The sequence below is a fragment of the Danio rerio genome, chromosome 3 (assembly GCF_052040795.2).
Source record: "Danio rerio strain M-AB ecotype USA chromosome 3, GRCz13ab, whole genome shotgun sequence".
Lineage (NCBI taxonomy): Eukaryota > Metazoa > Chordata > Actinopteri > Cypriniformes > Danionidae > Danio > Danio rerio.
Window position 1 is genome coordinate 54,988,745 of NC_141023.1, and position 18,756 is coordinate 55,007,500.

Sequence of the window (18,756 nt, forward strand, 5' to 3'; positions counted from 1 at the left end):
AAACCCACATGCAAAGTTGTAAATGTAAACGTTTGGTATCATTTTAAAGAAAACCCTTTAAATTTTCATAAAAATGAAAGTAAATAAAATAATTGTATATGTTTTCTGTATGATAATAAACCCCTCCTAAAAAGTTTTTTTTTTTTTTTTTTGTAAACTCAAATGTGAAAGTGTACCTTCTAGGTTATGTGTGGTTTAGGTTGTTGTAATTGATTGTGTTGGTTTGTACACATATCAGTAATCATAAGAAAAAAGAAAAATGTCTCATAATCTATGCGAACTTTATTCTAATCCAACTAATGAGAGAATGGAACCACTTATGGGGTATTGGGCCAGTATAAACCTTTAAAATGACATGAAGTAAATGACATCACACACCCGGTACCTGGTTTGCGGAGTATGTCATGTAAATTGGTTAAAAAAGGTCTAATGAGGTGTCAGCTTTACACTTTAATGTTATAATATTTAATATTATAATATTAATAATATTATTTTACACTTATGTGTGTACAATAAAATGTATTAAATTACTAAGATTTCAAGATTTCCTAATTAAATGACATAGTTGCGTTTTAAGCATTACAAGTTTAAGTATCATCTCGTAAGTTCAGATATACAGTCAGAGCAGATACCAAGGTCACATAATCTAACGGATATTTATTACTATATATATCATACTGTATATCAGAATAAATCACCTTGATATGGGATGATTTTTAACATGATATGTGTTTTGTCATTTTTGTCTTCTTATCCTGACCCATTCAACCTATAAATCAATAGGAAAAAAACAAACAAACAAAAAACAAAAACGGATAGATGGATTGAGTAAAATTGAATCACACAGAGAAGCCTCCCTACATCCCTCTACAGTATGTGGTTGCCCAGAGTTGATGGCCCCATCTGTCAAGCACATTTCTGCATAATTTCCCTCCAAATAATCCCTGAACAGTAGCCATGTAGTCACACACACCTCGTGCAACAGTCTGCTTTGCCTTACTTAATCAGGGCCACAGCTGGTCAGCTTGATGAATTGTTTGCTCAACCGATTTCCGTGGCCTTTCTGTCTGTGCCAGAAGCTGAGGGTGGTTTTACACTGGCTCTCAGTAGATTCAGATGAAGGTACCGATTGATTTCTGAATGAGTTCCATAAAGAATAGCTCACTGGCATCCGTTTCTACACTCTCTCTCTCCCTAAGGGAAGTGAAAAGGCATTATTTTCTGCCCTTGTGCAGTTTGGGATACGCTTACATGAAGCACTGTTGCATTATACCTGCTCTTAGAAGTGTTGGGGAAAGACCAGCCTCCTTGTTGCCAGATTTTGCAGTCCTAATGTAGCTTGTTTGCTTTATAACCATGCAGTCATGAAGTCTGAGCTGCTGATTCAACTAAATATCTTTGAGAAAGATATAAGTGAACGTCTATCAGGGGTGGGCAACTTCGGTGCTTTAGGCCGATAGAATTCAACTCCATAGTGACAACTTTAAAAAATGTAAACCACGTCTTCGGGACATTCAAAATTCCAGACAGTTGTTTGATTAGAGATGGAGCTTAACTCTGAAGAATAGTGGCCCTCTAGGACTATAATTTGCCAATCCTGCTCTTTACAGTGTTTCCGACATGTTAAAAATGCAGTTGCAGGAAAAAATCTGAAGTTGTGGGTTACAATTTGTTTCTGGCTAAAATACTTTTATTACTTCCTGCGGTTGCCAAAATGTTTCTTTTTTATGAATACAACTTGTAAACTGCATCAACGCACCATGGGCATTGATCCCGGACTTCGTTTCTATGTACTGTAGTGATCCAAAATCTTCAATTCAGTTTGATTAATCTTTATTTCTGTAACGCTTTTTAAAATATAGAGTTTGCAAAAACAGCTTAACATGCAGTAGATAAAATTCTAGTGAATCTTCACATGTGAATGAGTAAAACCATCTGGTGGTTAGAAGTGTTGTTTGGTGTTAAATATGGCAATCCTCTTTTCCCTTTGTGGGAATGCAGGAATTGTCTGGGTGTTCAAAAGCAAAACATAATTGGACTACTTTTCATTCTTTTTGGGCTGGGTTAAAGTTGTTGTTGGGTGAGAAATCTTTCTTGGACCTGGCAGCCCTAGCTTTATATCTTATATGTTTTATAGCTTTATATATTTATAACTCACCCTTACCGTCTTTCAGGTACGTCTCGTGCGCACACGCCCCTACTCAGATACGTCGCTCACTCCACCCCTGACACCACTCAACGGGCCTGACACAGACATGCACACACACACAACGCGCTGCAGACTTTTTGGCCCCAACGGCCTTCCATACAGGAGCGACTCCCCTCAGATTCAACACGCCTGATCACGTTCATCAAATTTGCTTAAGCTAAAGCTTAAGCGTCCTAAAGTATTACTGTATTTCACAAGGATTCTGACACAACAACGCGAAGCATACGCTTTCGTTGCGTTTAATGACACGCTAAACTTGAAGGGCTCATGCTGAAAGGCAGAGTAATGCCCTGTCTTTGACAGCTCGCGACTTCACCAGAGACTTTCTGAGTACATTCACATAAGACACCAATACTCCGATTTTAATATGATTAAGATTATACTCTTATAAATATTCTACCGTGTAGCCTAAGCAGTGATTTTATTACCTAAAAGGAACACCGAGTTACGAAATGTGGAGGATTTTCTTTCTGTTCGCCATGCGGTATCAACTTACAACAGGAGTCGAAAGTAAAAAATGAAACACCCGAAATTGCATGAAACTCTGGATAACCTGGTGATGCGACTAATTGTTTTATACTGAAACTTGCCTTCAAAAAGTGCTTCATTTGCCTTATCCACATTTTTTGCATGTTAAACACACGTCCACCACAACAGGAAGTAAAAAAAACCTGCAACTGCGTTAATTGCGTTAATTTTTTTAACGCGTTAATTATTTAAAATTAATCGCATGCGTTAGCGCACTAATTTTGACAGCGCTAAAATTATATAAAAAAAATATAAATATATATATATATATATACATATATATATATATATATATATATATATATATATATATATATATATATATATATATATATATATATATATATATATATATATATATATATATTATTATTTTTTTTTTTTCCTTAGAGACCCTGTTAGTCCTGGATCGTGTCTGTTCTTGGACTATTCCATGCATTGTACTGTAAAACGAACTGAAATAGAGGTTGCCAACCCTTTTTTTCGGGAGGCTCCTGTTTTAACATAGAAAATCTTTAAGAACCCCAAATTAAAAATAAAATTAAAAAACCTAGCAGACAAGAGTTTTTTTTTATTATTATTTAATTTTTTTTTTTTAAACAGTTGAAGAGTTCAGATGCAAAAACCTCTAAATGCCACCAGAAATTTTCCTCTAACGTTTGCGTTTTTCTCAGCCTCCTATGTTTATGATCAGTTGTTTAAAGGCAATAAAAATAACCTGTTCTTTGCAATGAGAGCAAAATTACTGAAAGTCGACAGCCTGAAAAAAATGGTAATTTTAAATGCACAAAACCGTGCCGTCTGAAATTTCCATCTAAACTCTTTAGTTGCTAGGTTTTAAATAATCACAAAAAAAATGTAAAAAATTCATATATTAACAATGCTAGCCAAACTTTAAATTTATTTAATTTGATAGACTTCCAAAAGTATCTACTAAGATTTACTGTTCAAATAAAATGTTGTTTTGTAAATATACTTTTTATAAAATGCATTGTTTCTTTTTATTTTGTATGTTTTGTTATAATAAAAAAAACAAGTAAACAAAGTCATTTTAGCATTAGTTAGCATTAGACAACCTGAATGAATTTGTAGGTCCACTTTTTGACAAGGTTGATGCTTACAGTATGTGATGATGACTTTAATTGAATTACATAGAAGGGAAGAAACTCTGAAAGAAATTTGCTTACTACTGAACAATAATTACCTCAGGTTTTTCAAGTAGTTGTAAATAGATACAATTTTAACCAACTGTTTTTATTATTAAAATTATTTGTCTGCAATTTGTTTTATCATAAGCTGGTACAGTATGTTTCAATTGTACTTAAACCTTGGTGACCCCTCACAACCACTGAACCATTGGTCTAGAACGATCGATTTACTTGGGTCCTAAAAACTTTCCCAAATGAAACCAGAGAGCAGAAAAAACACAAACTGTCTACCAAGATGTCCTGTTGAGCCATGTAATAGTGTTGTACTGTAGTGACAGTCTGCAAGGAAACAAGCAAATCAATGGATACTGTTTCAATTTATCTTCAAAAGGAACAGATGAGAGTACCAGCAGTTTATCTGAGTCTCTAGTGCTTGAATCATTCCCATTGCTGTGAACAGCAATACAGAAGTCCTGAACTTTCTTCAGAAGCAGTGGGATGTGTGATGTTTGTTTTTCAGACTGGTTATAGTGTTAACATTACATAACAGTTATGTAGAAATTTTTTGTCTAACTCATGAAGACACTGAAGAGAGCACTGATAGCAGTAAGGATGACTTGAAAGTAGGGCTGCACAATATATTGTTTGAGCATCTAAATCACAATGCGAGTATGCATAATAGTCACATCGCAGGATATGCAAAGTTAAGTTCTGAATATAGATGACCAGAATCCACAGGTCAAAACACATAAGATTTGTGGAGACACTGCAGAATTTAAAGCATTTTAAGAGAACATAAACTTCAAAAAGTTTACAAAAATAAATGCAATGGAATTATTTATACGATGAAGACTGTACAATGCTCTTTTACATTTACTTTTTTTTTTTGCCCCAGAATACTGTTTGACACTTCCAAGAAAACCATAAATTACTGTTTATATTACAATAACATTTGCTTCATTGTTTATTTATGACTGTAGTTTGTTTATTATATGTATATAGTGAATTACATATATTAATATTTCACTCCCATACACATCATCCCAATTAATCTAAAATAATTACTTTCCAAATAGAGCTATTTAAGTCATGTTGTCACTTTCGAATTATTAGGTTCAATCTAATATTTTTTTCACAATTGAGTTATACACATATTCTTATCAAATGACACTTTATTTACATAATGTAATGTTTTTGTATAATTTGTTTTACATTTTAAGACTTTATAGGTAAAGACTTTTTTTGTTTGTTTTTTAGATAAAGTCAAACTCGATAAGGTTCTTCTGTGAACTTGAACAAGTAAAAAAAAAATAATAATAATTATCAAGCATCAACATATTGTTACAACACTAATGTGATTTTTAAATTAAGAGCTTCTATCTGCATTTGCCCTGTTTTGTTTACCCCAATTTGCAAATGTAAGAGAATTTTGGATCTCTGTCATGTTGATGTATGAAAGAGAACTGTTACACACATATTGTTTGCTATAAGCAATGCAAACAACTTTAAGCTCAATATCTTAAAATCATTTTGTGCGTAGTTAGAACCTTATAATTTTGAGGTAACGATGTGGTGGCAATGTATTTATATCACAATATAAATTGCTGGGGAAAAAAACAATATCAAACATTTTACAACATAATGTATTCAAAATATTAGTAATCTAAATCTTAATAACAAACAGTTATGTTACTGTAAGCAACCATAAACACACATTATTGTGTAATTAAAGCAGTTACTCTGCTCTTCCATCCTTGGCCCTTTTTGAGACTAAAAGCATGAAGTTAATCAATCTGTGTATTATCTTGAAATAATTAACTTGTAAAATAGGAATTTGAAATAAACCTTTAAAAACAACTCGTATAAACACCTTAATCATATTATTGTCATATTATCACATCATGTTGTCTTAATGTGATTAAGGTAAATGATTTGATTACTGACATCCATGTAAGAGTTTTCAATAGCCCCTTTCACACAGTAATACTAGTAAATATCCCAAAACTTCTGACTTTACCGGTAAATAAAAAAAAAACGTTCACACAGGCAAGGCCGTTCTGGAATTTTTCCGGAAAAGACCATTCACACATCCATTCCAAAATAATGGCAATATCTAATATCATTAACCTCTAAACGGCTGCATGTGTATTTGTAAACATAGAAGGGGTCTGGCTTTTGTTGATGATTCAACTTTTATTCAAAGCTTTTGCATTCATGCAGCTGCTTTGTCCCGCTTTGTGCGCGAACCACAGCAAAATGTTTACACAGTTGACTGCATTACAAATTCTGTGTATGGATAAGTATTGTGAACATCTTTGATGAAAACGTATGAAGGAACACTTTCGCATGCCGAGATGTACGTAATATGTGCGTGTGCTGGGGCTCACCAGAGCACTCCTTCATGTGCACACGAGTCAAGCAACTGAAGCAGAGCTTGAAGGTATACAAACAGCAGTTTATCATAAGCATTTTATCGATCGTTTTTTAGACAGTTGGCACTAGGAAGTAACATAAACTTTTTCTGACTAACATCTAGCGACTAATTGTGTCTTGGAAAATATTCAAAGGCTTTTATGTACATAAACGACATGCATATGAATGCTTTTGAATTTTCCGATTTGCTGGAGAAGATGTCTCATCTTAGCCCGTTCAAAAGATGAACGCACTCTTTCAGACAACTTTTCTTTTGCATTCACATAGAGCATTCTGGCAAATTAAGGTAATGTTACAAATTCTCTTTCTGGAAAATTGCCGGAAGTAATTTACTGGTATTCAAAAAGGGCCTGTTCACACATGATTCTTTTTCAGAAAATTACCGACAAATATTGGTATGTGTGAAAGGGGCTAATGACTGGTCAGAGACAATCACAAATGCCAGCATCATTAGAGTTGCAAATTGAGATGAGAAATTCATTGCTTTTCTGGCTAGTTCTCACTGTTAAAGCTAACAATATAATTTTAAGGCTGCATTGAATAGTCAGCCCTACAGTATTGCTGGTTCGCACAACTAAACTGTTTTAGTAACACCTTAAGAAAAATACACCTGAAATGGCAGCATTGTGGTTAGTAGAAGAGGTGCAGATGTTCCGCTTGTTGATTGTCGAGGAGTTGGTTGGGATGACCCAGAATGAAAAAAGTTTGTCAGGAAGTCATGACTGTAGAAGCGATGAAATATAGCAATAGTCCCACCCACTAGAAGCAGCCCTTAAATGCAGTGGAAATGCAAACCGAGATGAGCAAAACCTCATCCTGTACCACATCACACCAGGCAGTGGAAAACTGACCAATCAATTCAATTCAATTCTGAATCAATTCCAGTAGTGGGAACTGCAAAACAGACATACCAAAGATGCAGCGATTTTGTAAAATGGCTGATCAGGCTTAACAACATATAGAAAAGTTACTTGATCATTTATTTGCCAAATCAGGATGGTTTGCAACAGACTAGTTCATCTGGCTAGGACAGAATTCTGGTGGAAAACACTTTTCTATTTAACTGTTCAATGCTTTTTTCAATAAAGAGTCCCACTAGTCCAATGGAAAATATTGTCCCAGATATCTCATATTTGCGCTCAGTTCACATTCCCTTAATAGAGAGACTTATACAGTGGTGTACTATATAAATGCAATGGGGAATGATTTCCAGACACATGGCTACAAACGCTTCATTATGATTAACTAGCTGTCTGCGTTGCAAGCACCTGCTTCTTGTATTTACTTCAGGAAGTAGATGTCCTATTTATAAATCTGGTGTGTTGTGCAGATATTGCATTGTATCAGATTTTAATCTGATGTCCAGGAAATGCATATAAGGTTGGGGTCAGTACCTTTTTGTAAATGTAGTGTAGTGCAATTTTCAAAGTTATTGATTTTATAGACAGGTCTTCACTTTATTGAAGGGGTGGTCCACAGTGTATTTTTAAAGCTTAGTTATATTGATAAGATGCAAAGCAATGTCTGCATATATATATATATATATATATATATATATATATATATATATATATATATATATATATATATATATATATATATATATATATATATATATATATATATATATATATATATATATATATACACACACACACACACACACACACACACACACACACACACACACACACACACACACACACACATATATATATATATATATATATATATATATATATATATATATATATATATATATATATATATATATATATATTCTCTATATATATATATATATATATATATATATTCTATATATATATATATATATATATATATATATATATATATATATATATATATTCTATATATATATATATATATATATATATATATATATATATATATATATATATATATTCTATATATATATATATATATTCTATATATATATATATATATATATATATATATATATATATATATATATATATATATATATATATATTCTATATATATAACAAAATCCCGTTATCATAAGAAAATACATTTTTGTAAAATAACTAAGTTACATAGTTATTTTTATCCCTATTATATATATATTAGGGATGTGCGGAGCAGCCGGTATTTGTATTTGTTGAGGGGGGGAAAAGTATTTGTATTTGTATTCGAGTAAAATTCAAATTGGCGCAATTATATATATTTTTTCTATTACACTTCTAATTTACGTTATAGTGAAAGTATTGTTTAATTATACCCATTATATAAATTATAGACATGCAATATTGGTTGTTGTTTTTGAACTTGTAAGATACATGGACTGCTCGCCGGCCCTGCAAGCATTGCTTGACATGAATGAATCTTTTAACAATATAACTGTGATGTTCACACGGATATTGTCTGATATTGCACTGATACTTTTGACATAGCACTACTGGTCTCTACTCTCATAAGTAGCGATATTAGTTTACTTGGTGCAGACGCGTTTGCGATGGTGTACGTGGTGTTAAATTTTACAAATAGCTGCCACTTGCATGGCAGATAGCATCTGGTGATTCAATGAAGGATTAAACAGAAGCTCTTGTGCTAGATGTGGCAAACAGTTACCTGAAAATTCCATCCCACAGACTTTTCATAGCGAACGTGAAGCCAATGGAAATCTTTTATCCACTCTTCGAAAAGTGTAGATGGTGGAATAACATTTAGCACATGATCACTACTAGGATATGTCATTATTTGTAACTTTAGATGCCATGGTTTCTAAAACAGAAAATATGTCAGTGTAATTTTCATTCTCATCTTCAGCGCTTTACGTTGACTGAGTGATTGACAGCTGATATTAACCAATCCATTCGCGTTCAGTTCTAGAGCAGTAGGCCAATAAGAAGAGCGCGAAGACGGGGCAAGCATTACGAACTTGGCTTTGTTTACTTCAGCAAGTTGACATAACTACTGTTAAACCATTATTAAGCACTGCATTTCACATTTAAAGTGCAAAGATGCATTCTGCGTGAATGTCTCCCAAATCTACGCATGTGGTGAACATTTTGCAGTAAAAACTTGTCGCACACAACAATTTATGCACAAATGCCCCCAACTATATTTTGAGGTTGCGTAGATAACATTTCGGGTGCATATGCCACCAAAACGGTCGCAATTTCGAGCCCAAAAAATACTTACAACATGTGGCTCACAATCCACAGCTTTGTCGGTTGGAGGAGTTTTTAGCTGAATTTCCTACCAAATGCTAGCGCTATATCGTGTTTTTTATTTTATTTTATTTTTTTATATAATTCTCTGGAACATAATTAAAATTAAACTGTAAGCACTTCTGCCTTTGTGTTGTGTCCTTTGGAAGCCCAAATACAGAAACAGAAGAAGCTCTGTGGAAACTGAAGCATTTTAAAAGCATTTTAGCTTTCTCTGCTTTAACATTACAGTGCCTCTGGCCATGCCCCTTTCGCAATGCATTGTGTGTACGCGAGGTGAATGCACATAACCGGAAGCCCTGATGATCACACTAGCCCAGATGTATTCTTTTGTAGTCCCCAAATGTGTTTGCTGTATGCATCGCTAAGCTAACTCTGTAAAAGCCAATGTCTCAATTTGCATTGAACTTTGAGTGTCTTACTTTAAGAGATCTTATGTTCTCATAGATAAACTGAATGCTTTTCTTGCGAGAACAGTTAAACAGACCATCCGTGCAAGGATAAAGAACGATTCAGAAATTCAGTTTTAATTTCCACTTTCCAGCTAACAAATAAATGAACAATAATAACAAAGTGTAGTTAAAAAACTGAGTTTTATCCAAACACGTGCTTTTCCTATGCCCCATATGGTGATGCATATCTCCAAAACCCAACAGGAGGACAAATCTTGACTTGTTTTTATTAAAACAAATATAAATATGCATATAATAAATAATTCTGCTAACAATAATAATAACGTTAAACAAATGCAAATTGTCATAAATAAACTGAAAAAAAGCCCCCTGAGATGAGGCATGGAGGTAGTGTTTTTATATTTATGTAGAAATGAATAATCAATAATAATTAATCCTTTTTTTTCATATGTAAATATACTTGTGTATTGCTGTACATCCTGTGTGTATTAGGCATCGTGTAAGTGTTTGGACCTGCAAAGGTGAATAACTAACTGGACTGGATTTTAGACCAACTTTTAGTTGGTCAATGGCGCCGTCCATTTCAGTTTCTTAAAATAGCAACACGCCACACAGTGGCACAAATGGATCTACTTTTTAAACAACATGGCACAAAACAAGAAAATTGCTGTTGCTCTGGTCTGAAAATAGCAACAAACTGCCCCAAAAACATCTTGCGCTGGGGCACTTAATGATTTTAGAATAATTGGGTTGATTTTGTGGGGCAGTGCATCTACATAAAATATGATAAACACATTTTAAAAATAGATAAATAGAAGAAAGCTAAAACAAAATTAAATGGTGCTTTATAGTTTTCTGGAGAATCAAATGTAAACGGTATAGACTTAAATATTTTTTTTTTTAAAAATCGACAAGCCTTACAGCCACAAGCCTTAAAAACACAAGCTGATAACTTAATGTTCACTTGTCAATATTTCCACAATGATTTGAACTGTAGTTTCTGGTCAGCTATAATCCCAGCTCAATATTGTATATTTTGTGATGTAACTATTGCAGATACATGCATTGCTATATAGATACAATAAGCAGCCCCTGGGAATACAGGTTAGAGTTTTGTTGTTTTTAATGTATTTCTGATCAAGTTAATGGAAATTTGGTAAATCAACATTTACAGACCCCAAACTTTCGTGTTGGTTTATGAATGTACATTATATGGTTGAATAGATGCATAGATTTTAATCAATCAATCCATCCATCCATCCATCCATTAATCAATCAATCAACCCATCAATCTGTCCATTAGTTCAACAATCTGTCAATCCATCCATCAGTCCACCAATCTATCCATCCCCCATCAGTCCATTCATAAATCTATCCATCAGTCCATCCATCCATCAATCTGTCCATTCGTTTAACAATCTGTCAATCCGTCCATTCATCAGTCCATCAATCTGTCCATCCCCCATCAATTCATTAATCAATCTGTCCATCAATCCATCTATTCATTCCTCCGTACATCCATCTGCCCATCCATCAATCTGTCAGTTCGTCCATCTATTCATTCATCCATCCAATCTATTCAATCCATCAATTTGTCAATCAGTCCATCCATCTGTCCATCAATCTGTCCATCCCCCATCAATCCATTCATAAATCTGTTTATCCATCTGTCCATCAATCCGTCTATTCGTTTGTCTGTCTATCTATCTGTCCATCCACCAATCTGTCCGTCCATTAATCAATCGGTCAGTCAGTCCGTCAATCCGTCCATCCATCCAATCCATCTATCAATCAATTTGTCAGTCCGTCCATCCATCCAATCTGTCTAATCCATCCATCCATCCATCCATCAAATCCATCCATTCCACCAATCAATCAATCATACTGACTGTGATGTTTATGGCGTCTTAAAGACTCTGATACCTGCTTGATACAAAACCTGCATGAAAGGCATGAAATCTCATTTAAAACACATTGTAACTGTCAGGATTTTCTTGCTACGTTATCCCACCAACTAGACCAACACAAAGCCAGTATGAACCAGACAAAGCCAGACCACTGTGAAACTTTTTAGTCTATACCAAAAACTCAACACACAAACAATCAAACGCAAGCATTTTCTCTCTCTCTCCCTTTCCTGCACACAAGTGGAAATCCAGGGAGAGGTTTGGAGATAATGATATTCTGTTTATTCTTTTTCACCGGAGTTGACATTTTAAAACCGTAATGAGGCATGGGATTGAGAAGCGGTGTGTGAGTGAGGGAGACAGCTGGGCTGGCCTTGTAAAGGCGGGAAGGAAAAAAAGGGCCAAATTTCCGTAGTCACAGGAGGGCTATCTTTACTCTTTCTAAATGTATTTCCTGTACAACTGATTGTGTTTCCTGTTGTGTGGCAGCTTCATCTAATTCTACAGTTTTTCTTCTTTCTTTCTTTCTTGCCGCTCGTTACCCTTCTGGACTGATACCAGCTTGTGCAGCTGAGAGTAATCCCATCCTCGTTAGGGACCCTTTGATCGTTGAATTTACTGCTGTAATGAGAGCCTAGAATGCTTTTGACTCCATTTTATTATTTTTTTTTCAGGTGTGACGTTTGCAGCAAAGGGCTATTTTGATGCTCTGGTGAGGATGGGAGAGCTGGCCAGTGAAAGCCAAGGATCTAAAGATTTGGGTGAGTGACGCCGACCTGTTTTCGCCTCAAGGAAACACACAAACCATGTGACTTGATCCAACATGACACCACAAAGGCACTCGCTAATGGAGCCACATGCTCAGCAAAGTGCAGAAGTTGCTTTCATTAAACCCTGCTGTCAGAACATGTACCTCGCGAGATGCTTTTTACATAGTGCCTTTTTACAGTAAATCTGACTCACTTTATGTACCGACGTAAATTATTCCTTGTTTCACTCACTTCGATTTCTGGAGTTTGCGTGGAAAAATGAAGTCAAAGGGGCTGACGGTGGTGGATAGGAATTCATCTGCCATGCTGCGGGGAAGCTCGGCGATGCATCATTTATGATCAGTTTAAAAAGCGGATCTAGTTGGAGGGCTATAACTTCTTGAAATAGCATTTGGCTTTCTGCTAGAGGAGAGGCTTTTAGAAGTGTTGGTTGGTTCTTTGTTCTGCTGAGGATGTGGGAGTGGGTGTATACAGTACGTGACCCTACAGATGCTTGTTGCTGATGGGGAACGGCAGCAAGTCTCATTTGTATTGGGGATGTGATATCCTATAGAATATAGGCTCTGGTCGACTTTTGTTTTAGTTTTTTTTTTTTCAGTGTCAGTCTGACAATATTATTTGGTTGCTCTTTAAAAAAAAAAAAAAAAAAAAAAGATTCACACAAAATATACCTTACGGATGCATTTTGCTTTTTCAAGATAAACCTTCTATTATTTTTTTAATGACTTTATTGAAACTTTCAAATGAAATCACAGAGTTGTCATTGTTTTTATGTGTATTTAAGAACATTCTCTCTTGAGAATATTAACTTAACTCCCACTATATCTATTTTGGCTGCCCCCGACTCCTGGATCTTACATTCTGCTTCAATTATCATTAAATAATTTAGCCTAATTTACTAGTTTACTGTAATTAGTGGCCTGAAACATTTATTTTTTTGTATTAATACAGTTTTTTATTTGTTGTTTTGTGCCTTGTCAACATGTTACATTAATTATAAAAAAGGCATAACAATCTTAATAGTGCTGAAAAAGCATGTGACTTTCTCCAAATGTCACTTCCACTGGTAGGAATCTCCGGAAGTCATTAAGGCAAATTATTTATTCTTCTCTCATTAATTTGCATAACATATTTAGCATACACCACTTTAAGTTGAATCATTTGTTAGTGTGATATTTCTGTGGATTTCTCTTTTTTTTGACATAATGAAAATAAATCTTGAGCTAAAGTACAAAATGGTGGAAATCTCTATTACTTTAAACTGATTATAAACTAGGGCGAGGCAGTGGCGCAATAAGTAGTGCTGTCGCCTCACAGCAAGAAGATCGCTGGGTCGCTGGTTCGAACCTTGGCTCAGTTGGTAGTTCTGTGTAGAGTTTGCATGTTCTCCCTGCATTCGTATATATATATATATATATATATATATATATATATATATATATATATATATATATATATTTTTTAATATATATATATATATATATATATATATATATATATATATATATATATATATATATATATATATATATATATATATATATATATATATATATATATATATATTAGGGATGCGCGGAGCAGCCGGTATTTGTATTTGTTGAGGGGGGGAAAAGTATTTGTATTTGTATTCGAGTAAAATTCAAAATGGCGCAATTATATATATTTTTTCTATTACACTTCTAATTTACGTTATAGTGAAAGTATTATTTAATTATACCCATTGTGTAAATTATAGACATGCAATATTGGTTGTTGTTTTTGAACTTGTAACAAGAAATGTCATTGAAAAGAAATTAACATAGAAGCCATTATCTCATCCATGGTTAAACCAACAACTAATAAAATACCATTGTGAATATTATGAACCCCACCACCACCGTTCTTGTTGAAGGACACTGAATAGACAGAATAAAAACAAATAATACTTCAAAAAACTGTTTTTCTTCTGAAAGAACTACTTTCCAATGGACATAATTCCAAAAACTAAAATTAACTAAATAAATCTAAATAAAACCCTGCCTGGGAGATCTGGCAGAACACAAGTATTCTATATAATACTAAAAGATACAGCCCTGGCTTTGTCATCTGATGAAGAAGATTTTATTCTCTCTGTATGAAGTATTTTCTTAGTGTAAAGCAGTTAATTTTCTCTTCACAAAATTTGTGTAGTGTTTGCAGCAAACATGCCAGCATGTGTTAAAAATACTGTGTAAGATGAGTATGCCTGAACAGGAGCAACACTAGGAGAAGGCTGAGTGACTGATTGTGTAGAATAACTGAATATGTAAAGCGCTGATCATGTATGTTAAATACTTGTATGAAGCTATATGTGTCAGAAGTTAGAATGAGTAACATATTATTAAGTTATTATCCTATCATAACAATGTATGTAAACACTTAGTTCCTTTGCATAAGTTGCATCTATACTTTGCTGACATAGACCTGTAACATCTCTGTTGACATGAGCTAGTGGGCTGAGAGCCAAGAATAGCAGGACCCCTTAGACTAGAAAACCTATTCAAAAATGGTAAAGAGTTAAAAAGAGACACAAAGGGGTGTGTCATAAAAACCTGTATAAAGATTATGGAGAACACAGATACTTTAGAAGGAGCAGGAGGAGAATGCTATGAGGTCTGCTCAGCTCTTTCTCGGCTTTATTATGGAGAATAAAGTCTATTTTCTGATATTCAAAACCTCCTGTCTGATAATTTGTAATTGATGAGAAGTCGAAATTCACGAAACTGCCTGCCACAAAACAGACACAAAGTTTGTTTGTTTGTTTTTTTTATGTTTAAAACTGACTTGCTGGGGCAGAATGTGGCTGTGTTAATGGTTTGGTGCTTGTGGAGGATTTAGCAGAACATAGCTGTGCTGATTGAGGGGATTGATGCTTGTGGGGGGTTCACAGACAGTATCAGGAGAGGATGCTTTTAGTGCATGTGATAATACATTACATAGAAGGTTGCGCGGTGGCACAGTGAGTAGCACTGTCGCCTCTCAGCAAGAAGGTTGCTGGTTCGAGCCCCGACTGGGTTCTCCCCATGTTGGCGTGGGTTTCCTCCGGGTGCTCCGGTTTCCCCCACAGTCCAAACACATGCAATACAGGTGAATTGGGTAAGCTAAATTGTCCCTATTGTATGTGTGTGAAAGAGAGTGTATGGATGTTTCCCAGTGCTGGGTAGCAGCTGGAAGGACAGCCACTGCGTAAAACATATGCTGGATAAATTGGTGGTTCATTCCACTGTGGCAACCCCAGATTGATAAAAGGACTTAGCCGAAAAGAAATGAATAAATGATTATGCATAGAAGATGTTGACAGATGTTTAATATCTCTGCCTCTGCTGAATTCACTTGTGCACACATTATACAGTATCAGTTTGTTTTATCTGCAGCTCCACTGACTGTAAAAGATAATTCAAAGTTTCAAAGCTAAACAATATTGGCTTTGAATGGCATAAAAACCCACATAAAAAAACAACAACAAATAATCTCTCTTTTAATGTCTGTCTTACAATCTGTCATTTTCATTGTTGTTCAAGAAGTGAGTGCAGTGAATGAATTTAATTGGCTCATATCCATCATTTCGGGTCAGCAGTGTCACATACGCTGGCCCCGTTGCTCAAGACATGAAAGCAGTGTCTCCATTATGATTTCCACAGGGAGTTTCCAGCTCTGCGACGGAGTAAACTCCCCGCTCATGTATAACGCAATCAGCACAGCTTCACCTCTCATATGAACTCCCAGAAGGTATTAGCACTTAAAGCCCACTCTCTGACTCTCACTGCGAGTGAATCACACAGAGGCAGACAGCCTGCTGGACACACACTGCACAATGTGGACGTCTCTGGTTACACACTACATACAGTACACACATCTGATCATCTGTGCTGCGTCATTCACATTCCTGGACAAAAGACCGCTATGGCAACCATATACTCTCTGAAAAACATCATAATTAATACTTGGGCTCTGTCAATGTGTGATTACACTAAACAGAACAGTGTCATTGTTAACTACATTTCTTAACATGGGCTATTGTGACCATTCAAACTTCTAAATCATTTACAGATCTTACTTCATGCTGATTTCATGACTGTAATACATTATTAGGAATGTCACAATAATGTCACACAACACATAGACATGACCTCAATCAGTTTTGGTGATGCAATGTTGTCTCCCATACATAAAACAATTCTGGTAACATTTAACTGATTTTGCAACGTTTCTATTGGAAGTGTCCATGTCAATATGGTTAAAATAAAAACAACAACAACAACAACAACAACAACAACAACAACAACAACAGCAGCACTATAGTATTTACAATAATTACTGTAGCCATCATGTGAGTGTCTGACAACTGAAAATACATCAGGTAGTAGATATTGCAGCCGCTGGCATTTTTACCTGGCACTTTTTTTTTTTTGTTAACATTGATTATTATTAATGTAGGATATGTGTTTTCACATTTTGATTCCAATGCCTGATTATTAAAATGACTAAATTAAGAATTGTGTTGAATAAAATATTATGTGTTCTTTGGAAGAGTGTACTTGCATTGTGACAATATTAATGTTATTTTGGCATTGTCTAATGAGTGGCATAAAATGGTCCTAAAATGACAATAATATAATTTATTGCAAATATTTTAATGCAATATATCGTACAACAAAAACTAAATATGGTGACAGGCCTATACTTTATTAATATACATTGTTAATAATACATTGTTAAACAATTTACATACATGAACAATATGTGAGCCAATACCAAATGTATTAGTCCTACTTATTGTTAGTTCAAAAATTTAGTTTGAATTAGTATTTATATTAATTAGGTCTCTCACAGGTAATGTTAATTAAATCATCAAAATGATTTAATATTGAATATATATTTATATCAAAATAATTAATATACTCCTCCACCCCTCCCTCAATTAAGAAAATAAATAAATTTAAAACTTACAGAAAAAAAAAAAAAAAAAAAAAAAAATATATATATATATATATATATATATATATATATATATATATATATATATATATATATATATATATATAATTATTTTTTATTATTATGAGATGTGTTGACTTATATTAAATAAGAGAAATGAAAAAAAGATGGAAACTCGCATTTTATAGTGGTATAATGGTACGGTACCGTACAGTAAGCTTTTATGGCCGTTTTCACCGTCAAAAGGTACCAAAAAGGTACCATACCACTTTTTGGACTAAATGCACAACAAAAGGGTACTAAAAGGTGGAGCTAGATGCACAGCTGAATGCTATTGGTTTACAGAGAAACACCACTAGCGCGTGCAACAAACCAGGAGAATGAAAACATTTAGCTAAATAATATGATCAACATTTGTTGACACTGTGACAGAAACTGCAAGTAATGTCTCCGAAAAGATCTATGCAAACTTAATCCAGACATCCAAAAGTAAACCACTTTTACCATATCTTGTGCTCAAAAATGTAAGTAGCGCAGACTGTTTTGCACTGTCATTCTTTAATCCAGATCATGTGCAGGTGTGGCTTGTAAACCTGTGCTGCTAATCACCAGCAGTGTGACAATGACTCATTCTGCTTTGATTAAATTACGAGTGTGTACTTGTATGGACACACACACACTCATTAGCGCAGAACAGAAGCGTCTGCATTATGCATTAGCGCTGGAGAGCTCATTGCTGTGGATCTGGTAACACACACCTGACTGTGATTTTTGCTGAAGCACAGGTCTTGATGAGGACTTTCAGGTGTGTGATTAGAGGAGCAGCTGAGCTCTGCGGGAAGGTGTTTATGCAGGAGTTAAGCTCAGGACACACTGGGCACTGAGCAACAGTGCCAAAATTACACCAAAATGACCCTGCAGCAAATATGGACAACAGGATGTGATGTGATGTTGCACTCTAGACTTTTTTGTAACACAGTTTTTAATTAAAAATGTTAATTGAAACTGAGCTTATTACATAGTATTTACTTGTAATATGAACTGTATTTTACTGTGGGACAGTTATTGACAGTTGCTGTATTTTAATGTTGCATTGTGAAAAATAATATGTTTTGCTGTAAAGATATACAATACCTGTACATATACAGCAAAGCTGAATGGTACTTTAACTGTAAAT

The 18,756-nt window shown here is 34.5% G+C and overlaps 1 protein-coding gene across 10 annotated transcripts in view; it reads left to right on the top strand.

The window, feature by feature from the left end:
• Positions 1 to 18,756, top strand: part of baiap2a (BAR/IMD domain containing adaptor protein 2a) — a 220,519-nt gene that overhangs the window by 70,953 nt on the left and 130,810 nt on the right. For all 10 annotated transcript variants that reach the window (XR_015479995.1, XR_015479994.1, NM_001040245.3 and 7 more), the window contains exon 3: positions 12,525 to 12,611. Coding sequence is in view for 8 of the 10 variants with exons in the window: in NM_001040245.3 (NP_001035335.3) it covers positions 12,525 to 12,611 (87 nt within the window). In the remaining 2 variants the exon portion in view is untranslated. The remainder of the gene's footprint in view (positions 1 to 12,524; positions 12,612 to 18,756) is intronic.